This window comes from Rutidosis leptorrhynchoides, unplaced genomic scaffold, assembly GCF_046630445.1.
Source record: "Rutidosis leptorrhynchoides isolate AG116_Rl617_1_P2 unplaced genomic scaffold, CSIRO_AGI_Rlap_v1 contig19, whole genome shotgun sequence".
Taxonomy (NCBI): Eukaryota; Viridiplantae; Streptophyta; class Magnoliopsida; order Asterales; family Asteraceae; genus Rutidosis; species Rutidosis leptorrhynchoides.
The window spans coordinates 1-25,816 of record NW_027266439.1 but is presented as its reverse complement, the minus strand read 5'-3'; the positions used below and the strand labels follow the sequence as shown (position 1 = coordinate 25,816).

General features: G+C 36.3%; 1 protein-coding gene and 2 pseudogenes across 1 annotated transcript; 2 read left to right on the top strand and 1 right to left on the bottom strand.

Annotated features, from left to right (window-relative positions):
- The first annotated feature begins 346 nt into the window (after positions 1-346).
- Positions 347-3,707, top strand: LOC139881752 (geranylgeranyl transferase type-2 subunit alpha 1-like). The gene is made up of 8 exons (XM_071866167.1): positions 347-462; positions 547-709; positions 800-960; positions 1,059-1,160; positions 1,687-2,481; positions 2,580-2,760; positions 2,918-3,104; positions 3,331-3,707. The coding sequence occupies exons 1-8, from the start codon at positions 347-349 to the stop codon at positions 3,705-3,707; spliced, it is 2,082 nt and encodes a 693-aa protein (XP_071722268.1).
- Positions 3,708-13,516: 9,809 nt separating this feature from the next.
- On the top strand, positions 13,517-15,033 carry LOC139881746 (naringenin,2-oxoglutarate 3-dioxygenase-like; annotated as a pseudogene).
- A 539-nt stretch (positions 15,034-15,572) lies between these two features.
- On the bottom strand, positions 15,573-25,540 carry LOC139881745 (uncharacterized; annotated as a pseudogene).
- Positions 25,541-25,816: the final 276 nt, after the last annotated feature.

The following is a 25,816-nucleotide window of genomic DNA, read 5'->3' as shown; positions in this document are numbered from 1 at the left end:
GTTTCATGGTATATCTTATTTCGTGTGCTAATACTTTAAAAAAACATGTATTGAGAGAAGAACCGAGTGAATCGAGATGAGACAAGTCGAGACGAAATAAAAAAAAAATTGGCCGAAATAACGACATTAGAAGGTGGGGTTAGCAGTAGCACACAAAAAGTTTGGGTGTCAATATGTTTGGAAAACAAAAGTTTAAGGGGCCAAAATATAATTTTAGGTAACGTTAAAAAAAGTTGTTTTCTTTGACTATAAGATTTCCAGCCAAGGTCTCTGTTAGTATTTAAGTTTAGTCTCTACAAATCCAGATCTCCTCTATCTCTACTGTGCCCACCAACTGTTCGACAAAATGCATGGACGACCTCGAAAAGCTCTGAAACCAGAAGAAGAAGCTGCATTAACTGAGAAAGCCAAGCAGCTTCTCGTTCTTCAATCCCAAGTCCTCTCAAATCACCAGCTCAAAAAGTATGGAGCTATACTCTTTAAATAGTAAAATTTCATTTTCAAGTATTGATTTTTTTATATGATTGTTTTGGAATTTGGCTCCAGCTATACTAAGGAAGCTGTTGATCTAAGTGCAAAGCTTCTTGGGATCAATCCAGAATCGTATACGGCTTGGAACTATCGGAAACTTGCTGTTCAGCATAATCTAAATCAGATTGAATCTGATCCTGATTCAATCAAGAAAATTTGGGATGAAGAACTTAGAGTGGTATGAATACTGTTGAATTTTTTGTTTTCATCCGTTTCGTAGTTGAATGTATGTTGTGGTGAAGTATGGTTTGATGGAAAGTTATTTTAGGTTGAGAGTGCATTGAGACAGAATTTTAAGTCATATGGAGCTTGGCATCACCGGAAATGGGTTTTAAGCATGGGTAATTCTTCTTTGGATAATGAGCTGCATCTTTTGAATAAATTACACAAGCTTGATTCTCGTAATTTTCATGCATGGAATTACCGAAGGTTAGTCCCTTGTGTTTTGTTTTTCTTAGGATGCATTTTGTAGTTGCTTAAGAAACAGTCTGTACTCGTGTAATTTTATTTGCTTTTGGTATTTTCAGATTTGTCACAGCATCTATGAACAGATCGGATCTGGATGAATTGAAGTACACAGAGGATATGGTAACAGACTTTAGTAATTATTCTGCATGGCACAATCGCAGGTGTGTATGTTTTTAACAATGAATTTGTTTAAGCATTCATTCTTACTTATTGAAGATTATGGCATGATTTAGTGTGTAGACGTGAAATCATGGATGCAGTGACTATATTTCTGTTATTGTTATTTTTTGAAGAATTTTTTAAATGCAAGTCAGATTTAGTTTAAGCTTCCTGGATAGTCATCGCTTATTCAAGTCATGATAAGTACTGTCTCAGATGATTGCTTGGCAATATATCTAATACTACATACTACTTGAGTTTTGGATTAGGGGACCTGGTTTAATGATTTTGTTATGTTTTGGCCAGTAGCCCAATTAAGATTTGGTGTATGCAAGAAAATAGAAACTCTTGCCATAGTTGAATTAACCATATGTAATTTTGAATTGCCGTGCTAATTTGGATAGTCTGAGTCTAACTTTCGCAAGTAACTTTAAAACAGCTGAATAATGGAGCCGATTGTTTATTTAGGTCTTTATTTCCTTTGTTACTAAAAATAGTTACTGATTTAGTATTAACATTATCACTCAGCGTGCTTCTATCCAATTTGCTTGAGAAAAAAGTTGAAGGATTTCTCTCTAAAGAGCAAGTTTTGCCCAACGAATATGAGCTCATTCACCAAGCAATTTTTACAGACCAAGATGATCAAAGTGGATATATTTATCACCTTTGGCTTCTTGATCAAACTGTTAGAGATACTTCTCCCCTGCTTGTTTCTTCTTGGCCTCCTCATGGTTCTCTTGTTTTTCCATTTGGAGATCAGAGCCTAAAGAGCAGCGTGGCCTCTCCGTTGACAAGCATCCATCATGATTTGAGCGCACTCCCTGTCATCCTTTGTTTTAATCAAGCTGTTAAAGGCGTGAACTCAAACACAGTTGTGGTTAAATCTACACTTTGCACAAATGAAGACCTCATTTGGAAACCACTCGTGGCTAATAGCTCTCGTACTGGAAAAGTTTGGTTTACACATTTAAAGTTTCCTGATTTACGGCGCCAGTCTGTGGAAAAATGTCTGGTGGAGGTTCACATTGGTGAAAATGAGGGCATAATTTCTTCAAGTGGTATTTGCTGTGCTAGTTCTCAGTTTACCTTTAGAGTAGCCGTTCAACCTGTTGAAGTAGAAGAAACTGACAGGCAGTGTGGAGAGATTATTTCATGGAATGATGAACATTTTGACATGGATGAAGCAAATTTGGACAACCTTAATTTTGGGTTTGATCAACTAAGTATTGAGAATGACAGTGAGTTGAACAGTTGTACTTGGCAGGCAGTAGCAGTGGCTGGAGAGATTGAATGTTTTCGTGAGTTATTGGCTGTGATAGACTGGTAAGTTTCAAAGAATTTGTTCATCAAGTTTAAGCTTTTATGGGAATAACCAAAATTATGTTAGCTTGATCTTGTTTTACGTGCTTCTCATTTTGTAGTAAGTATGCGAAGCTTACACTGGCAAGATTGCTGAAGGCTCATGACAGATTGATTTTTCCATCTGGTAACAAAGCAAGCCATTCTGATGAAATTCTCGATCTATATCGTGAGTTGATGAAGTTGGACCCATCACATTCTCAATTATACAAGGATGAGCATAGCTTAGTCTTTTTGCAGAAGGTGATCTCATCTTTCCTGAAAAACTAAATATGTGAAGCTATTTTCTCCTTCATTGTTGTTTTAAATGCATATGCAATGTAAATAGGGAAATGAACCTGTCGAGTATAATCTAAATTTCACTTAAACCTGAAGCAGCAATCATTTTTGTATTTTGCAGATGATTACCAATAGGGAGTCTTTTCGGAGATGCTGCTTCCAGTATAAGGGCTTGAATTCATCAATTGAGGGCTTTCCTACCTGCGTACGCTTCAATAATTTATCATTATCAAGAATTGGATCGTTTGAGAAACTATTATGGGTCCAAATGCTAGACCTCAGCCACAATGAGCTTCGATCAATTGAAGGTACTTCGGTGTCTCTTAAGTGTTTTTTTTTTTTGTAATTGCTCAAGAATGATTTGAATTTTGACACAGCACAGGTAGAAAAGTGGTTTCTGAAATTGCATATATGTCCCTAGTTTCTGAGACTCAACCGAGCTTAGTAATTTATGGTTATGAACTCATAGAATGAGTTTTAGTATCGAGTGAAAGAAACTCTTATATGGATATAATTTGGTTTCTCATGAAACAGGATTGGAAGCGTTGCAACTCCTTTGTTGCTTAAACTTGAGTTACAATAAAATCAGAAGTTTGACTGCTCTGGAGCCTCTAAGACAGCTAAAGTCCTTGAAAGTGTTGGATATTTCAAACAATGAGATCGGGTCACACCCAATTGACACGACAAGGCATCTCTGCTCTTCTCCGCTGTCTCATTCCGTCGGAACTGAATGGAAATCGGATGGAAACGTTGATATCTCAAACTTTTGGGAAAGCTATTTTATATTCAAAGGCATGAACTTGATACAGTTAGACGTCTCGGGGAATGCGATTGCTTATGAAAATTTCAAGTTGTTTTTGATCAAGGTTATGCCAGAACTTAAGTTGTTAGATGGTGAAAAATTGCATTAGTTTTCGAATTTGATTCTTTGGTTTTCGCTTTTCTTTTTAGCAATTTTCTCATCCCCTGTACAACTTTCTGTTAGAGCCTGTTTGGAAAGCTACCGTGTAATTGGATTTCCGTGTAATTGCTGGTAATTACATGGTTAAGCATATTTAGATGGTAGTGTAATTACTTGGAACACACTCTATACAACAAGAATACTTTTTTTTTTTGCATATTCCTTTTCTATGAAATGAAATGATGAAATCAAATTCGTTAGTAGTAGCTAACTAAACATTCCTTTTCCGATGAAATGGTAATAGTAATTAACCTTGATCTCAAGCTAACTGAGGTTGGCTATCTCTACATCCAGTCGACTGATCGGATTATTTTTTGTCGGTCTGAGGCAGCGCAACCTCTACCGGAACTCGTGTTGTCAGAAAGCGAGGCTACGAACTGAAAGAGGCAGTTTGCATTTACATAGAGTCTGAGTAGATGGTCATAGATGAGACGGATCGAGTAAATGCCACCCAAAATAGCAGAGACTTAGAAGTATCCATTGTTGCATCAATCAAAGGCGACAAATATCGGAATTGCACCCACTTAGCTATGAAAAAATGCACGAATTTGATCGCTAAAGTCACGATCAAATCGTAGATATGGCTTGCCATAGAGCCATACAAATCAACTGCATAACAATAAAAGAAAGATGTCAGTGCGAGAATTTTATTGACTAAATACATGAATGAACATCAAAAAATAATATATATGATGTATTTTGATATGGAGGGCAAGGGATGGTTTCATGTTAAAATCACCGGTTTAGTGTACGCTATGAATTAGGCATTTAGCCGAAATCAAAGTTAAATTGATTTGATCATGGTCGTGTTCTCGATTTCAAATTCGTTTCTCAACTCGATTCCAGGAATATAAAAAGGAACAATATTTACATTCTATGCAGTTCGAAACCGATCACGATTTTATAGAACCATGATTTATATACTACACGAAACTGATTTGGAGTCGTACTATGAACTGAATAAAAAATGCATTAGTTACTCACCAAAGTAATCTGCAAAACACTGTCTTAATCTGATAACTTCCCAGAAATGATAAATTTGAAAGCCATGAAAGTAAAAGTTGGCAAAGCTTCCAACAAGTACTCCTAAAACAGCATACAGACACACCTCTCTGACAAAAGTCTTCGACTTTGAACCCATTTTTTCCATAATTATCAAAGCTTAATTGCTCTCTTTTGCTTCACTATATCTCTTAATCTTCTTAATCAAGTAAGAAAGACCTAAATTGTGTTTCTAAAATGAGTTAAAAGACGGCTTTATATAGTCTTGAGGATTACGAAGCGAGGCGATTATTTAATTAATGTCGAATGATGTATTCTAAACATAACTAAATGAACAAGTATAGAGGAAGCTTCAATTTGTGAGAAAAAATATATATTTGGCCATGACCTTGCCAAGTCAAATGTGGAACGAAAAAGCTAGTTTTGGTTTTCTAGAAATTACAATTAACTTGGACATCACTTTCAAAATAATAGTAATCATTAGATTTATTGCTACCAATTAAACCAAGGCTGACCATAAAAAAAATAAAGAATTAAACCAAGACCCTAATATTGTTTAAATATTGGTTCACCCTATGTAATATGCAGTTAATTAATATATATAGTTTTATCATCAAGACATGGAAAATAATGGAGTCAAGTCAACTTTTGAAGTATTCTCCAAAGAAGCACACACAACAGACACCATGAAATTATAGGCTTGCAGAAAACGCTATAAACTACTCCCTCCATCGGCTAATACATGCTTTTTAAACTTTTTAGATACATTCAAAAAAAGATGTACAAATTTACTAATATTGACTAAATACATCTACTTTCGAATGTATGAAGACATGCTAAAAAAATATGTATTAGTAGACAGGGAATAATTAATTACAATACCATGTTCTAGATTGGCTTATGCTATTAGTTCTCAAATGAGCCTCACCAGTTAAAATTAATGAGCAATAGAGTTTTATTAAAAACTTAAAACCAAATATTTTTAGATTCCTAAGAAGGAAACGTCGACATCTCAAACTTTTGGGAAAGCTATTTTATTCTCAAAGGCATGAACTTGATACAGTTAGACGTCTCGGGGAATGTGATTGCTGATGAAAATTTCAAGTTGTTTTTGATCAAGGTTATGCCAGAACTTAAGTTGTTAGATGGTGAAAATATTGCATTAATTTTCGAATTTGATTCTTGGGTTTTCGCTTTTTAGCAATTTTCCCATCCCCTATACAATTTTTTGTTAGAGCCTGTTTGAAAAGTCACTGTGTAATTGGATTTTCGTGTAATTTCTGGTAATTACACTGTTTGGCATATTTAGATGGTCGTATAATTACTCGGTCAACTCCGAACACACTCTATACAACAAGAATACTTTTTTTTTTTTTTTTGCATATTCCTTTTCTATGGAATGAAATGATGAAATCATATTTGTTAGTAGTAGTTAACTAAACATTCCTTTTCCGATGAAATGGTCATAATAATTAATCCTGATCTCAAGCTAACTGAGGTTGGCTATCTACATCCAGTCGAGTGATCGGATTATTTTTTGTCGGTCTGAGGCAGCGCAACCTCTACCGGAACTCGCGTTGTCGGAAAGTGAGGCTATGAACTGAAAGTGGCAGTTTGCATTTACATAGAGTCTGAGTAGATAGTCATAGATGAGACAGATCGAGTAAATGCCACCCAAAATAGCAGAGACCTAGAAGTATCCATTGTTGCATCAATCAAAGGTGACAAATATCGGAATTGCAACCACTTTGCTATGAAAAATGCACGAATTTGATCGCTAAAGTCACGATCAACTAGGCTTGCAGGGCACGCTATAAACTAATTAATTAATTACTGTACCACCAGTTTTATTAATTAAATTAATGAGCAACATAGTTTTAAATTGCAAAATTTAACATTTAGAAATTGTTTTACATAGTGAGAGATGCATTTAGAAGGATTGAAATGTCCAGAAGAATTAATATCCACCATATAAAAATATTTTAAACGAGCTAAATAATTGTTGATCATAATGTGAATATCATCCTTCTTAGCTACTGGATTGAAGTATCCATATCCAGGGATAATATTCCTTCTGATTAGCTGTGACAACATTTTCATAGATAGCATTTTGGACCATTGAGAGAGATCATATCCGATGAAAATCCTCCTATGTATCGAAAAGTCGGTTCTTCTGAGTATAGAAAGCATTTCTTTGCTAGGCTACCACATGCGGCCATTTCTGACTTCAAGATCGAAGAACATTAATCAAAATACACAATTCTAGTTAATTTCGTTCCAAATAAAATCCGAAGGAGAATATCTCCAGGAGAAGATCATGTGTTTCCTACATATACGGGTTGAGATTGTCTTGTGGAAGTATCTGAAATTTCCAATTATTCAAGATTTCCGATAAAAAGGAAATTTAGTACCAACCATTCCAAATTATTGCATTATAATTAAGAGTTATTAGAGAATAACACTTATAAGAAAACAAAAAAGCACTAACGCTAAATAGTGCAAAACCATGTAGCATTTGGCCACTTATTACTGTTCATATTTTACTTATGACTTATTGGAGATTATGACAGTTCATTGTCACACACCGTCGGATTCACGGACTCAATACATCCTCTCCGTTCAATTTTACCTCCCATGTCAGCCCTTTAGCTCGCTCGCGTCATCAACGCCATGGCCTGTAGGATGACCTGCCCACATCTCTACATCTTGATCCTTCCCTTCAGATCGACACCGTCAATTTCTCGGCACAGCCTTTTACCCACCAGATCCATGATGGTGATTTGATAAGGTCTGATTAGCTGGTAAAAATTCCTCATCCGGTTCTTCAATTTTTTGATCTATTTTGCGTTGTTCTTTTCTTCTCCATGTTCAATTCGATTCTTCATTGATGCTCTGGTTTTTGCAATTGTTTAATTTGGAGTTCATGTTCAGTTTGGTCAAAAAATCAAAATCCCCATTTTTGCAGGAGCTTAGTTTAGAACTTCTTTTACTGTTATGCTGCTTAAAAAAACGAATCGAATTGATTTGTTGTATACAGATTAGTCACTTATACTTGAGTTTATTATCTGGAATAGGAATATTTTTCTTTCCTTCTTACTTAATGTGCTTTTCATATGATTGTTTTTAAAAGCTACATTTGCAAATATTACAATCCCATCAACAAACTTTCATAGGTCATACCATAAAAGAGTCATTCTTCAATGTCTGTTTGTATTTTTGAATTAGCTAGCTTCTATGGATAGCTCTTAAATTTGATTTGGTGCATTAGGTATCTTTACATTCATGTCATGTGGCCTTTTAATTCTCTGACTTCTCAATATAGTGGTTGAATAGTTCATTCCGAGCACATGGAAAGTTTAAGTTAATAACTTAAATGAAATTACTGTTAAATCACTTGAAATGAATTCCGTGTTTGTATATTTTGCTTAATTTATTCTGATTTAGACTCCCGTTATCTTTGTCGTCGTGCTTTGCAGCAGCTAACTCTGCAATTAGTACTTTTCAGTTGGTCGAGAGGCCCTACTATGCAGCGATCATGTACATAAGCTCTCCTTATTAATCCATTTACCGTCTTTAACCCCTCTCCTGTGCTAGAGGATATGCTCTATTCGTACAATTTTTCATCATTACTTCTATATAGTCTCCCTCGATTACTCCTTCCCACCTCTATAATTTTTCTTTCTCCTTCTCATTTCCCTCTCACACTTTGATTTTAGATACAGACCTTCGTTGATAGAGGATTTGCGCCAACGATCTTGATCGTTTCTGGGTATTTGTTACTTGATGATTTCTAATGAATTTTTAAGTTATTTGTCATCTTATGTTCCTTCTCATTGTAATTTGATTTGGCCTTTTCTTTTCATCACTTTCAGTGCAACAGTAGATTTGTAGGTGAGAGAGTTTTTTTTTTCCACTTGTCTTCAGAGAGTTTCTCGATATTATCCCTCTTTTGCGGCTCATCTTCTCCATTATTTCCCTGTTTTACTTCTTTGCATTTCATTTATGTTTTTCCTCTAATGTTCATATTATAAATTCCTTTGGTATTTTCTATTGCAGTAAAGACGGAGAATTCGAACATTTCATTGATAGACAATGTACGTGTGTTATGTTTGATCTTCTTGCAGATCAAGACAGCTTGATGGCTAACGTTCTCAAAAGCAAGTATTATCTGAGGTCTTCTTTTATTTATGCTGAGCTTGGAAGACGACCTTCGGCTGTGTGGAAAGGCATCTATGAAGCAAGGGTTGTACTTATTGCGGGAGGAAGATGGAGGATACGAGTGGACTCGAGACAAGGAATTTTGAGGATAAATGGCTCCCATCGATGCCAGGTAATAGAATATCCTTTAATAATCATCCTATTTGGCCTAAAGCTATTATTTCTTCACTTATCGATCATACGCTTCGCTGTTGTTTTGTTGCGTGCTACATTTCCTGAGTCCGTGGTTATGCATATTCTCTCAATTCTCTTGTGTCACTTCTGTGTAGAGATCAATGGTTGTGGGATAAGTCATCTAATTGAGCTTATATTGTTTAAAACTGACTATGTTGTTGCAAAAGACAGTTTACATATGTTAATTCTGTATCTTCTTCTACTTTCTCAAATTCATTTCAGCATTGAGAAAAACTTTGGTCCTTAGATTTGATTCCTAAACTCAATTTTTTTGCTTGAAAAATGTGTAAAGGAATCATGGTGATGAGGGATGAATATAGCCCGACGGGGGATGCAAATACCGACACATTGTGAAGTCTGTTTTGATTTATGGTGAGTCACTGATTCACCTTTTTCGGGACTGTATGGGCGAAAACATTCTTGCAAGGATTAGGAAATTCTAGCATTCTACAGTTTCATAATTCTGCACCAAGTCAGCGGCTCAATGATTTATTTCAAAATTTATCGATGCCTAAGTTAAAAGTGTTTGTAGCTACAACTAGGTGGATTTGGAACAACAGGAACGACAACGTATTTCGTGTAAAATGTGGGATTTCGACACAGGCTGTTGTAGGATTTTGAAAGTGGCTTATGAGTTTTGAAGAAATGGATACTATCCCTGTTAGACCTGAGATCTCACGGTCATCGTGTCCACCAGCTAATGGTTTTTTAAAGATAAATTTTGATGCAAGTTATTATTCTGGTATGGGTTCTAATTGGAAGAAAAGAAAGTGCAGCCATGGTAGGAGCTACAACATTTAAAAGTATTGAAATGGCTACTACTTTGGGCCTCAAATGCGTGGAAATTGAGGGAGATTGCCAAACTATCATTAATATCTTTGTTCCTTACGTGGAAGCTTTTCACCATGGGGAAATATCATTGCAGGCTTGCAGCAATAAAGCATAAGGGCGACACCCAATTTAAACTGTCATTTTAAGTTTGTTAAGAGAGTCAGGTAATAAATTGGCTTCAATGAATGCCTCAGATTATGCTCTCAATTCCTTTTTGGTTGTTGGTTATTATTTCTTTAGGTCTCACGAACTTTGATCTTCCGTTGTAATCACAAATGTGTGCTGAATATATATAGATCTCAGGATCCGCATCCTTCTACAATTGTTGTACGCTTATGTGTTCATTTGTTATGGACTTGGTGAGATAGCATTACTTGAAAAAATTATATATTACAAATATATGAATGCAGAATTAATCAATACGTAAGTATTGTTAACATACTCAGTTCACAGTTGCCACATCATTACATGGAGTATAAAATAATTCTTAAACTTGGAATTCAGCGATAAGCAACTTAAAATGCTCTAAATGTACAAACATTTAAATAAGAAAAAAAAAAAAGATACAAACATTAACATCAATAAAAATACAAACATTTAAAAGTTATTTAAAATTAAAACTGTATAATTATCTGGAGGTCGCGAGCCTTAACCTAGTTATAATTATAACATACTCTAACGCATAAACTGAGCAGAGAAGTATTCAAAGTGTAGGAAACTATCCATGGCCCAGACTAATTCACCAATGCTGCAAGGCCTCCAGCCACTCCCTTAATATTTCTGCCAAAAAATATTTTGATTTGCCAGATTTGATACCAAATCATTGACGCCATGATCGGTAAAATTGAACCTTCATACTCGACTTTTATTCTGGCTGATTTGGCAGATTTTCTTATTAGACTTTTATTCTGGCGCCAATTTCGCCACTCCACAATGATTGCTCGAGGTTAGATGTTTAGTCAGATATCGTAATTCGTAAGAAGTGTAATGCTGCGAGTAAATGTGTTTTTCAAGAAGAACAAGGAAGAATACAATTTTAAGGTTTGTAGATTTCTACTTCATTCCATTATATTGAATTAAAATTTAATATATCAGTATTTGAATGCTCAAATAGAAGAGCTAGCAATGCTCTTTCTTTTTCTAGAATCTCAACTCAACATACGTTTATTTTGCTTCTTTTATGAGTGTCGAGTTTTGGATTTCGGGTAATTTGGTGGCTCCGAAATATTTTTTTCTTATTCTGATTTGATTATACCAACCTATCTTTAAAGGAGGGAGTTTCATGAAACGTATAATTAACCAGGCATCATCGACGAAGAGGGCTCTAGAGATTCCAAAGTAGAGAGGGACATTTATTTGGAAAGCCAGTATTCAGATTGGCTTCGATATCAGAAAGTATGGGGGTGCTGATTTTTGTTGAAATTAAAAGTGCGATCTCTGATGAGATTACATAGTATTAGTAATCGTTCATGTATGATTCATTGATATTTGATGGAATCGTGTACAATTTATCTGGAATTCAATCGGATTATTTTAATGCACGTGTTACACAAGTGTTAATATTGTTTGATATTGTAGACCATCGATAACCTGATGACTTCCCTGTTCTTTTAGTCTTCAGATACACAAGTACGAGCCCTGATCTAGTTTTTCATCAAACAGACTTGGACTCGTTTGATTTTTGGCTCATCCTCTATCTTCTAGAAAACAAATACTTGATCGCAATCAAAAACACATACTCTGCATAGAAAATGTGACAATTAATTAGGGACAGAGGTATTACAAATCAGGGTTTTCGGAATGCGTCATTTTTTAATCTAAAGTTTTGATATTAGTTTTTACTAGTCTTGATCCGGTTGATTTGGTTCCATATCTCTATTGTAATGTTTTTTTTTTTTTTGATACATGGGACAAACCGACATAGCGAAAGCTATAGTTAATTACAAAGAAAGATAACCATAATAAAGAGCATAGTAGAAGAGACCTGTAACCCAAGCATACGAAGAAGAATTTGAAAAAGGAAACTCTCAGCTACTCTCAATCATGGGAAGGGTCTTAATTTTCCAGGCATAGCAGGACGCCGAAATCGAAAGATGACAGCATCTGGTTTGTAGCACCACAAAATCAGGAACAAAAAACAGATCCTAGAAAGAATTGCAGCATTACAGGACCACAACAGAGGGGGAGGTGCCTTCAGATTGGGCTTTCAGTATTTGTTCTGTAAACAGCCATCCCATCTTATCACAGAATTAGCAAACACAATCTTCGGAACCAATTGATCCAGCAAGCCAAACTTTCAGAAGATATAAGTCTATACCACTAGCCTCTCAGTCAATGAAAATCCAGAGAATCCAAGAGTAGAATGCCAGAATTTTAACACGAATCAGAAATACAAATACGGTGCCAGGGGAAACAAATAGCAATAGAATGTAATCAAGAGACGCACCAACAGCCGAGACAACCAATAAATCAGCAAATCAGCCACCAATCATTTCATTACAGAATAACCAAGTCGAAAAGCTTTGTCCTGCACAAATTAATAGAATTTGTACAGCGCCCCTCCTTTTCCAGAACCATGTTAAAGTCGCCAATAAAAAACCAAGGAGTGACGAAGATACTAGGAAGTGTAATAAGAGATACCCACAATTCCTTTCGTTGGTCGAACGATGTACTTGCATAAATACATGCTATATTACAATCAAAATTTTGCTTTATAAGGATCCCGAAGAGAATGATTGACTGGTTAGACTTTTTGATATAAACTACTTTGAAAGCAGATTCACCCCATGCTACAATGAGAACCGCCTGAAAACCCATCCGAATTTGAAGCTGACCATTTCACACCTGGAACATTCCACACTGAGGAGATTATTCTGTCTGGATAACTTCTAAGAAGAGAGCATAATTAATTCCTTTGCAGCGTTCACTGCCGCAGAAAATGTTCCATTAAGAAATAATTTTGAATTAATTCCTCTGTTCACAATTCTTTCAGCCTTGAGATCTAGATTCCGTAGTGGAGAAGATGCTTGTCTATTGTGTCTCTCATTAGCCCTGAGAATGTCAGAGGATGTTGGGGAACTAGCTGGTTTGAGAATCAAAGAGTCAGAAAAGATAGAGTCTATGAGCCAGTCGGACGGACAGATTTAATGTTTCGAAATTTCTTTTTCGACTGGATATTCGCAGGAGAAGAACATTCAGAGAAGATTTGAGAACATATGGAACCAGAAGGTCTCACGGATTTAAACTTTCTAGGTTCATTGTTCTTCATAGAGAAATCTGGAGAGGGAGTGAATGATTGATAAAATACATACATACATCCAGAACTGTTCTCAAATCTCATTGTAATGTTAATGAGTGAATGATTGATAAAATACAAAATGATTTGAGAATAACAACTGTACTCTCATGAGCTTTGCATTGTTTATCTTATTTCCATGTGCCACTTAATTATAATATACATACATACATCCAGAACTGTTTCTTTAAATTATTTCATGTAACTTGATTCATCACATAGAAACGAAACGATAGAGCATGGACAATATTGTACCACCGACACTCACATCTGCATCATTGGGGCAGAATGGTGTGCCTCCGGTTTTTCTCCGAGATGAGCAGGAATGTCCTAAAGTTCCTTACAATCTATTCAGTAGCGATGTTCCAGTGATTTCATTTTTGGGGATCGATCAAGTTGGAGGTAAAAGAAGAGACGAAATTTGCCGAGAGATCACCCAAGCCTTGGAGCATGGGGCCTTTTCCAACTTGTCGACCATGGCGTTGACAAAAAGCTAATGTCTGACATGATCCGTTTGTCACACGAGTTTTTCGCATTGCCTGATGACGAGAAATTGAAGTTCCACATGTCCAATGGACACAAAGATGGTTTCATGGTCTCTAGCCATTTGAAGGTATATACAGTACTATGCCCAATTAATTAATCTGATTTTCAATTTTCTTAAGATGAGATATAGGGACTTAAATTATATTAATAATAACATGATATTTTACTAATTAGGTGTTGGGAAGTAACAACAATATTATATTGTTTATATATGGAATCTAGATTTGTCTCTGGCGAAAAGCCTGTTAAATATGGGGCTTAGCAAACTAGCTATAATCAATAGCAGGATATCTTAACTTGACATTTCTTTAATTATTTCTCTCACTGAGAAGGGTAAAATGTAGGCTCATTGGCGTGAGTTTCTATATTACCACATGCAACCAATTTCAAGCCGAGATTACTACCGGTGGCCAAACAAGCCGGAAGGATGGATTGAAGTGATGAAACAATACGGCAATGAATTACTGCGACTTAATTGCACTCTTCTACAAGTGTTATCGGAGGCCTTGGGATTAGACAAGGAGGCTTTCAGGAAGGCTTGCGAGGAATTGAACCTCCAAATGGTCATCAATTTCTATCCGACATGTCCACAACCTGACGCTGTGGTCGGACTTAATCGACGCACCGACCATGGAAACATTACAATGCTTCTCCAGGATCAAGTTGGTGGCCTCCAAGTAACTAAAGATAATGGCCAGACTTGGAGCACAATTTAACCTATTGCTGATGCTTTTGTGATTGTCCTAGGAGATCATGGTCATGTAAGTATAAATTGAAATGTCTCATTTGCTTCTTTTACAGTACACAAGAAAACAAACTTCAAGAAAGCGATATTTTTTATTTTATTATTAATGTTAAAGATGAAGTATTTTATTACTATAAAAGTTGATATATTAATTGTACATCATACATTGGTAGTCCTAAATATATATATGTACACAAAAATCGTGTGTATTCATAATTACATGTTGTGTGACTTTCTATATGTCATGAACAGTTACTAAGCAATGGGAAGTTCAAGAATGAGGATCATCGTGCCATGGTGAGCTCAAACTGTAGCAGATTGTCCGTAACCATGTTCCAATCTCCGGCCGCAACGGCTACAGTGTACCCATTAAAAGTGCGAGAAGGAGAGAAGCCGATATTTGATGAGCCATTTTCGTATGCTGATATATATAAAAGAAAGCTTACAGTTTTTCGTGCCAACTAAATTGTCAATCTCAAGTGTCCCAACCTGGATTTCAAGTATTCCAGCCTATCAACCTGCAGGATCGAGGCTTATTATGCATCTGAAATTTGAGTATTTTTCAAAATTTTAGTATTTTCAAGATTAACAAAATAAAGTAAATCTTGTTACCACTCGAAGAATAATCTCGACAATTTTTCATTTCTTTCTTCTTCTTTTTCAGTAGCTAAGAACAATCTCGGCAATTTTTCGTTGAATGTAAGACTTGTTCACCACATGAAGACCATCCCTTACATGCTATGCAATGCCTTTTATTCATATATTGAATACTGGTCTACTTAGAAATTTTATGGTTGTTATTTGAATATGGCCTCAGAGCCCATGGTCTTTCTCTTAGCTGCTTTATGTATATCAAAATTTCCATTTTAGCGGAAATCTTAAATAATTGCCAATTTCATATACCAGAAGACAATCTCAACCAGTATACGAAGTACATTTTCTCCAGGAGATATTCTCCTTTGGAGTTTATTCTAATGAAGCTATGACAAAGTACAATTCCTTGTTTATTTCGACGAAATTAACTTGAATCCCTTTACTTCAATTGATTCCCCTTCGTCGATCTTGAAGTCAGAAATGGCTGCATGTGGTAGCCTAGCAAAGAAATGCTTTCTATACTCAGAAGCACTGACTTGTCGGTACATCGGAGGATTTTCATCAGATATGATCGCTCTCAATGGTCCAAAATGTGTGCCCATTGTACCAGAACTGAAGATGAAATGGCACACGATGGAAGTTCTGATAATGTGTCCTTCAATCAGAAGATATTTTTCACGTGCTCGCTTATGGTCGTCCTGTAAAACCAAGCAATATAAAAAATCTAAAATTACGAACGCAAGGGAGGTCATCTCAGCAAGTGTTAAATAAAATATATTATTCCCTCCGTCCAAAAATACTTGTCATTGTTTTATATACATTTTACACAGAAAACGCAGAAAACGTGACATGTTTTGAGACAGAAGTAGTAATTGCAATTTATCACTAGACAGAGGTAGTAATAATAATAATAATTCTTTTTGATAAACAAATGATCTGGTCTTCAGAGTGATTAAATACATGACACCATCAATTCATACACAAACATATATACATGAACATGTTACATATTTAAAAAAGAAGACAGAGAAACAAATGAGTCCTATTTTTTCTCTGGTGAAGACGAGATGATTGTGTTCCTAACAAGCTTGTTTCTAATGGAACAGAGCTCGGCAACTACATCAATCATGTTCACTCGTGCGCTTGCTACTTCAACTGAACAAGCAATTCCAACCCTCAAAATTAAAATCAACGACTCCATAATTCCTGAGTTGCTTATCTCTTGAAGAATAAAGGGATCTACAATATTTTCTACTCGTTCAGGCAAAGATTGTTGGACAAATGCGTGAAGGTTTAGACAGTCTTTGAACATCTCACCCGTCGGTCTCTTCCTGTAAACATCTCCAACAATAGAATACCGTAGCTATACACGTCACCATATGTCGAGACTTCATTTCCTATGCCATACTCTACAGAAAAATATTTAATTATTTTCTAGCTAAGACATTGACACGAGAATCGAATAAGAATGTAAAAAAATATTGTACATACCAGGCGGAGCATAGCCAACTGTTCCTCAGAATCCAAAAGAGCTGGACTGATTTGCTGGACAATTTGGGATGACTTCATCTATTAACAGTTTTGCCAATCCGAAATCACCTACATGACCGACCATTTCTTCATCAAGAAGGACATTGCTTGGTTTCAAGTCACAATGGACAACCACTGGTTCAATGTGGTTATGAAGATATTCGAGAGCACAAGCAACATCAATGCTAATGTTAAGTCTCTGAAGCAGATTCAGACTCTGTGGTATGGATTTTTCTTCATTTGGTGGATGCAACCAATCTTCCAAGCTTCCATTGACCATAAAGTCATAAACAATAGCCTTGAAATCATTGCCGCGATAATCGATACTTGAACATGCAGTTAGTACCTTAACAAGATTCCGATGTCTGATGTTCCGCAAAGCCTCACATTCTGCAATGAAGCTTTTCGATGCGCCCTTGCGTAGAATATTAAAAACCTTCACGGCAACTGTTGTTTTCTTCATCTAGTATTCCCTTATACACTGATCCAAAGCCTCCGACACCAATTAAATTTGCAGAGGAGAATCCATTAGTGGCCTCACTGCGAGTTTTGTAAGACATGTTTAGAAGTAGAGAAATCTCTGAATTTGTTGAAGAAAGTTGTTTCCTCTTTCTTCTAAATAGACAAAATACTAACAGAGAGCTGATTAAAAGTACTCCAAATAGCCCTGAAGTTAACGAGATTATCAATCTATTTCTGTGAGTCAATCCTCTTTTATCTGCTAGATTTGATTTGCAGTTTGGTAGTTGAAACTCAGATATACCTCCACAGAGCTTGCTATTTCCAACGACTGAAGTTGCACTTGCATTTGCAAACAACCCTTTAGTTGGAACCTCCCCTTCAAAATTATTGTTCGACAAATTCAAGTATTGCAAGTCAAAGCGCGTAAGAAATTCGGGGATCTTACCTGACAGATTGTTATCGGATAAGTCTAGAAATTGAAGCCCTCTCAACGAACTTAAAGATGAAGGAATTTGACCATCAAAAGAGTTGTCTTGGATGGATAACATTTCCAGGCTCAGAAAGCTTCCAAGATTGCTCGGAATCTTGCCTGATAACATATTTCTTGAGACATCCAATTGACCCAGATTTAGATTCACAGCTTCAACAGGAATGGAGCCAGTCAATTTGTTGTTAGAGACATCGAAATAAATCGATGAAGTTTGGCCGATAAGACCGGAAGGTATACTTCCACTAAAATAGTTTTCCGAAATATCGAAATAGAGCAACATTGCGCAGTTAGTAAGACCTTGAGGAATGCTTTCCTTGAAGATTGTTATTGTGGAAGGAAAGCGTGAGCAGTTGAGTTAAATTCCCAATTGAAGGAGGAATCTTCCCTTGGACATTGGTGCCATCAATATGTAGGTATCCGAGCTTATTAAGCCTTCCAATGTTAGGAGGAATATGACCCGAGAATGAGTTGTATGACAGTGCCAGTTTTTCTAGATTAACCAAGTTTTCAATCCATATCGGAATGTCTCCCGATATCTGATTTAAATAGATTGCCCATTCTATTAGACTAGTTGTGAAGTTGCTCATACACTGTGGGAGCTGTCCACCAAAGTTGTTTTCCTGCATCAATATAACTTCTAAATTGGTGGCATTGGCCATAGAGCATAGGAATTTGAAATCTTCCACTTCTCCTCCGCTTCCTAGGAAATTCTGGAATATTATAAACCACCATAGCTTGCTTGCCTTTTTGAAAGACGGCACTTCTCCGGTTAAATTATTTTCATAAGCTTGAAAAACTCGGAGGTTTGGACGCATTAGACATAGAAAGAGGAATTTCTCCAGTGAAGTTATTTTGTTCGACCGAAAGGAACTCGAGATTCGGGAGTGTTATTCCAATATTAGAAGGAAGAGTTCCGTGGATTTGATTCCTTCCCACACTAAAATTTTCGAGAAGAGATAGATTATAGATTGAGGGATGGATGGTACCTGACAACCTATTCTCATGAAGAGCCAAAAATGTAAGACTCTTTAGACGGCCTAAATTACTAGGAATTGGACCGAACAAATCATTCTGTCCAATAGAAAGTACAGAAAGAGAAACGGATAGGTTTCCCAGAGAAGGAGGGATTATTCCCGTCAGATCGTTTTCGTAAAGGTATACAATTTCTAGATTTGACAAGTCACCAAACGATGAGGGAATTTCTCCCGCCAGATTGTTATAGGAAACATCAATACTTACCAGAGCCGTGCAACCTGATATATTGGAAGGGATTTCGCCTCCTATCGAGTTGTTGAAAAGCTCTAGATCATTCAACCTGCGCAGATAACCGATTTCTAGAGGTATCTTGGAATGGAAGCTATTATTTTGTAGACTGAGCCTCCTTAGGAAACTCATGTTTCCGATGTGAGGGGAGATTGAGCCTGTCAGCTTCGATGATTGGAGGTCTAGGACAGTTACTCTCTGGTGACGTCGGCCGCAAGTAACACCATACCATTGACAGAAATGAGCGGATGCATTCCAGGTTAACATGGCTCCAATTGGATCATCGAAGATCATCTTCCCTGAATTCGAGTAAAGCTAATCTGTCCGTTTCATTGCTATGAATTGCGGAACTAACGGGATTAAAACAGAATATCAGGACAAAAACGGCACACTTTAAAGGTGTCATGGCAAATTTTGGCGGGATTGTAAATTGCTAACGGATTTTAAAAAAAGAGAAGTTGATGAAACAAATTTATAAAATGAAATTTATTCAAGTGAACGAAAAAGGATTAATCTATAGTTTGATAAGGGTGTGTTCCATGGTGATGGTGATCGATTAGCAATATGATTTATGGCGACGATACAATAATTATGATTTATGGATGCACGTCATTGTCATTCTTGGTACATTTGAGATTGTTAAGTTGTAGTAATGAAAAGAGTACCAGTACTGAAGATGATGGCGTTGACTTTGAGTTTACTCGACTCGGTCAATTTGGGACAGTTAGCTGGCTTGTTCAACAAGCCACATAAGACAGGACATTTTAATTTGATATCGATATGAAAACCAACCTCTTGACTTCAAGAGCGTCGATATTTATTACTTGGTGGGCTTGCTTGTATCATTAAATACCAGTTTACAGTAGAATGAATGATTACTCTGAATGTGTCAAACTTTGATGTATTCGTTAAAGATTCATTAGGACGAATACAAAATTTTCCAAGTTCGTGATGGTAGGTTTTTCTCTAAACTGATGAACAAGGATCAAACTTTTCATTTTATCTCAATAATAATGATTCTCATACATAATTTAGATCAAAATATGTTGTATTTCTCATATTACCTTGTTTTGTGTGTCAATACCTTAAAAAACAAGTTTTGAGAGACGGAAGGAGTAATATTTTGCACTTTCAAGTTCACCTATGTAGACGCATACCTACAAAAGATTATTGACTGAATATATGTCTACATATATATGGATGAATCTAAAAATACAAAACATCATATATTTTGATACGGAGGGAGCTTTTATATAGAGAACCTTCGATTTGCTTCATCTGTTAATGAAATCTGGATTTATAGAGAAAGTTCTGACATAGTACTACTAAAAAAGAAAAGACAAAGAATGTAAGCTTAATCAGGTATAAATCTCCTAATTTACTTCTGATAAAATCTAACAAAAAAGTCAAGAAATAGCATTCATGATGAAAGCAGCAATCATATGGCTTTTAATACACAAACTGGTGGACGTGGACCTGTTGAAAGCTGCTTTTAATACACAACCTGTGGACCTTTAGTCTTGTGGAATACAATTAAGTTGCAATCCAGCAGGTTAAAGGTTCGGGTCACGGGTAAATTAAAAATATATAATTAAGAGGTATTTGTATTCTATGCATAAAAAAATGCTTTTAATATTCAGAAAAGAGAAAAGCAGAGGCCACTTTAAATTACTAATGTAATGCTGATCATATATCATCAATGAGGTCCTACAATATTTTGAATTATTAGGTCAAAAAGCAGTCCATATTCCATTAATTCAATTGAGTTACATTATACACTATGCAGTATGCACTTAATTTCAAATTAGGAAAAAATTTCTTGCCCTTTTATAAAATTAAGAAAATATTTTCCAAAAATTACACCAACTTATTGAAAAGGGTCTGCAAATAAATCAAACACTAGGCAGTTGACCTGTCTTTGATTAATAAAACATAGTGTACTTTTCAATTACAGGTTTAATGACGACATAAATCATTTTATATAGATCAATTACTTTTCAGTTACAAGATTGCATTTAGCATGCCTCTTTCTATTGATTCACTCGTGCGCTTGCTACTTCAACTGAACAAGCAATTCCAACCCTCAAAATTAAAATCAACGACTCCATAATTCCTGAGTTGCTTATCTCTTGAAGAATAAAGGGATCTACAATATTTTCAACTCGTTCAGGCAAAGATTGTTGGACATATGCGTGAAGGTTTAGACCGTCTTTGAACATCTCATCCGTCGGCCTCTTCCCTGTAAACATCTCCAGCAGTAGGATACCATAGCTATACACGTCACCATATGTCGAGACTTCATTTCCTATGCCATACTCTACAAAAAAATATTTAATTATTTTCTAGCTAAGACATTGCCACAATAATATATAGAACATTAACGTAAATATATTAAACAATATTATTCAACATACCAGGCGGAGCGTAGCCAACTGTTCCTCTGAATCCGAAAGAGCTGGACTGATTTGCTGGATAAGTTTGGCTGACTTTATCTATTAACAGTTTCGCCAATCCAAAATCACCGACATGACCAATTATTTCTTCATCAAGAAGGACATTGCTTGGCTTCAAATCACAATGCACAACCACTGGTTCAATGTGGTTATGAAGATATTCAAGAGCACAAGCAACATCAATGCTAATGTTAAGTCTCTGAAGCAGATTCAGACTCTTTCGTAAGGAATTTTCATCATTTGGTGGATGCAACCAGTCTTCCAAGCTTACATTGATCATAAACTCATAAACAATAGCGTTGAAATCATTTCCTTGAAAATCAATACTTGAACATGCAGTTGATACCTTAACAAGATTCCGATGTCTGATGTTCCGCAACGCCTCACATTCTGCAATGAAGCTTTTCGATGGGCCCTTGCGCAGAATATTAAAAACCTTTACGGCGACTGTCGTTTCTTCATCTAGTATTCCCTTATACACTGATCCAAAGCCTCCGACGCCAATTAAATTTGCAGAGGAGAATCCATTAGTGGCATCACTGAGAGTTTTGTAAGACATGTTTAGAAGTAGGAGAAGTCTCTGAATTTGTTGAAGCAAGTTGTTTCCTCTTTCTTCTAAATAGACAAAATACTAATAGAGAGCTGATTAAAAGTACTCCAAATAGCCCTGAAGTTAACGACATTATCAATCTATTTCTGTGAGTCAATCCCTTTTATGTGCCACATTTGATTTGCACTTTGGTAGTTGAAACTCAGATATACCTCCATAGAGCTTGCTATTTCCAACGACTGAAGTTGTGTTGGGATAGATCATCTCAAGAAGCTCGAGGTCATAGAAGCTCAACTAGCAGCTGAGAAGAAGGAAAAGAAGAAGATGAAGCTCACAGATAACTTCCAGTAGAAGCAATCAAACTTAAAGAAGAAGAAGCCATTTGTAGACGAGCCTGTTTTTGACAATTCGATCGTGGAAGCGTTCTACAAGGTGTTAGTTGAGTTCTCGAAGAAGAATCAATCGAAACAGTGCCCTGAAAGGTCGAACAGTTTTGAAGAGAAGAGTTTCTGTAGAAAGGACAAAACTATACATCGTCAAAAACTGGAGGACTGGGTTGTACCTGCAGGAAAAGTCGAGGGCTCAGTCGGCTTTTCAGAAAGTTTCTCGGCGGAAATCAGTCCAGACGATCTGCGGAAAGGCCGGAGCATAGTCGGAGCTCGAGCCATATACCAAAACACTCAGGGGGATGTCGTCTACAACACCTCTAAGAGCAATTAGCCCGCAAATCCCTGAATCAAAACGCCCCAATTTGGTTAGTGTTCTATCTTTAAATTTCAGTCTAAGTCTTTAATTTCTGCAGCAATCAATAAATTGGTGATATGGGTGTCTTCGTTTAGATGACATGAAGTAGTGGTTAAGCTCAACTTAATCAGATATGGTCTGAGGCTCATAATGTATGTTCGAGTTGTTCACTGAAGAACGGAAATCAAGCATTGTGATATACGGTATGTCAGTTGAATTCATTGATTCTGAAATGATGAGGATACCTCATTAAAGGTGACTGAAGGTTTAGATTGAAGTTTTGAAGCTAAAACGAAATGGGTCTGTAGCACAGTTGTAGCTTGTTTGTCAAGTCAGAGGCGAAATTCAAATTCTAATGTTATTTTCTGCAAAGTTAAAGTTCGGAGAAGCTGTTAGTAGTATGTAGATGAAGTTGCAGTCTCGATCAAGCTCAGAAAGAAAGTCAAGCTAAAAGTCAACAAAAAATGGCGTCTTTGTCGCGAGGAAGAAGTTGAAGTTCAGTTCATTATTTTTACTATTTTGTAGTGCTATCCTACTCAAATATACTCTAAGACTGAGTCTAGAGTGAAAATACAGTTGTAATTTGAGAGGGAAAACAAAATCGTGTGAGGAAATACCATTTCTAGTTTTCACTTTACTGTTTCTGGTTTTCTGGTTTTCCTTAAAATCCAGGTTGTAATTCGAATTTTAAATCCATGTCAGCTAGGTCAGTGAGCGATCGACTATAAAAGCAAGCTATCTGTAAACATTTTTTCAGATGAATGGTAATGAAAAGCAAAAATTGGAATCGCCATTTTCGTCTTTCTTTTACAGTTTAAAAGCTTGGTTGCATTGGTGAGTGAAACCTTAGAATTCCGTTTATCCAAAACTGGATTTAGATTCCAAACACCCTAGATACCAACATTAAGCCATAGAATTAGGATTAGAATCAAATCGATCATGAATGGATATGATTACAATTCTGTTTTAGTGCATCAGTTTCTTTGATCTCTGTTTTCTGCAATTCGTTTTTCTGTGTTTAGTTGCGGTGTTCTTCATCTCTGTTCTTCAATTCTTGTGTTCGTCGACGATCGAGGGCTCAGGGATTAACCAATAAGTTGCACTTGCATTAGTAAACAACCCTTTAGTTGGAACCTCCCCTTCAAAATGATTGTTCGACAAATTCAAGTATTGCAAGTCAAAGCGCGTAAGAAATTCGGGGATCTTACCTGAAAGATTGTTATCAGATAAGTCTAGAAATTGAAGCCCTCTCAATGAACTTAAAGATGAAGGAATTTGACCCTCAAAAGAGTTGTCTTGGATGTATAACATTTCTAGGCTCAGAAAGCTTCCAAGATTGCTCGGAATCTTGCCTGACAACATATTTCTTGAGACATCCAATTGACCCAGATTTAGATTCACAGCTTCAACAGGAATGGAGCCAGTCAGTTTATTGTTAGAAACATTGAAAGAAATCGATGAAGATTGACCGATAAGACCGGAAGGTATACTTCCACAAAAATTGTTTTCCGAAATATCAAATTCGAACAATTTTGTGCAATTAGTAAGACCTTGAGGAATGCTTCCTTGAAGATTGTTATTGTGGAAGGAAAGCGTGAGCAGTTGAGTTAAATTCCCAATTGAAGGAGGAATCTTCCCTTGGACATTGGTGCCATCAATATGTAGGTATCCGAGCTTATTAAGCCTTCCAATGTTAGGAGGAATATGACCCGAGAATGAGTTGTATGACAGTGCCAGTTTTTCTAGATTAACCAAGTTTTCAATCCATATCGGAATGTCTCCCGATATCTGATTTAAATAGATTGCCCATTCTATTAGACTAGTTGTGAAGTTGCTCATACACTGTGGGAGCTGTCCACCAAATAATTTAACCGGAGAAGTGCCGTCTTTCGAAAAGGCAAGCAAGCTATGGTGGTTTATAATATTCCAGAATTTCCTAGGATGCGGAGGAGAAGTGGAAGATTTCAAATTCCTATGCTCTATGGCCAATGCCACCAATTTAGAAGTTATATTGATGCAGGAAAACAACTTTGGTGGACATAGAAAGAGGAATTTCTCCAGTGAAGTTATTTTGTTTGACCGAAAGGAACTCGAGATTCGGGAGTGTTAAACCAATATTAGAAGGAAGAGTTCTGTGGATTTGATTCCTTCCCACACTAAAATTTTCGAGAAGAGATAGATTATAGATTGAGGGATGGATGGTACCTGACAACCTATTCTCATGAAGAGCCAAAAATGTAAGACTCTTTAGACGGCCTAAATTACTAGGAATTGGACCGAACAAATCATTCTGTCCAATAGAAAGTACAGAAAGAGAAACGGATAGGTTTCCCAGAGAAGGAGGGATTATTCCTATCAGATCGTTTTTGTAAAGGTATACAATTTCTAGATTTGACAAGTCACCAAACAACGAGGGAATTCCTCCCACCAGATTATTATAGGAAATATCAATATTTACCAGGGCCGTGCAACCTGATATATTGGAAGGAATTTCGCCTCCTATCGAGTTGTTGAAAAGCTCTAGATCTTTCAACCTGCGTAAATAACCGATTTCCGGAGGTATCTTGGAATGGAAGCTATTATTTGTAGACTTAGCCTCTTTAGGAAACTCATATTTCCTATGTGAGGGGAGATTGAACCTGTCAGTTTCGATGATTGGAGGTCTAGGACAGTTACTCTCTGGTGACGTCGGCCGCAAGTAACTCCATTCCATTTGCAGAAATGAGTGGATCTATTCCAGTTGAACAAGGCTCCAAGTGGATCGTCAATGATCTTCTTCCTGAACTCAACTAAAGCCAATTGATCAGTTTCATTATTATGAATCCTTGAATTAAAGGAATTAAAACAGAATATCAGGACAAAAACAACACACGGAATTGGTGTCATGGCAAATTTCGGCACAATTGTAAATTGCAGAGTTGTAAGGGATGATAAAAAAGAGAAGTGGATGAAACAAATTTATAGAATGAAATTCTTCAAGTCAACGAATAAAAGGATTAATCTATAGTTTTATAAGGTGGGGATGTTGATCGATTAGCAAATGCCATTCTTGGTATAATTTGAGATTGTTAAGTTGTAGTAATGATGAAAAGAGCATTGCTGAAGATGATGGCGTTGACTTGACTCTGATTGTTTGCAGTCAATTTTGGATAATTAGCCATG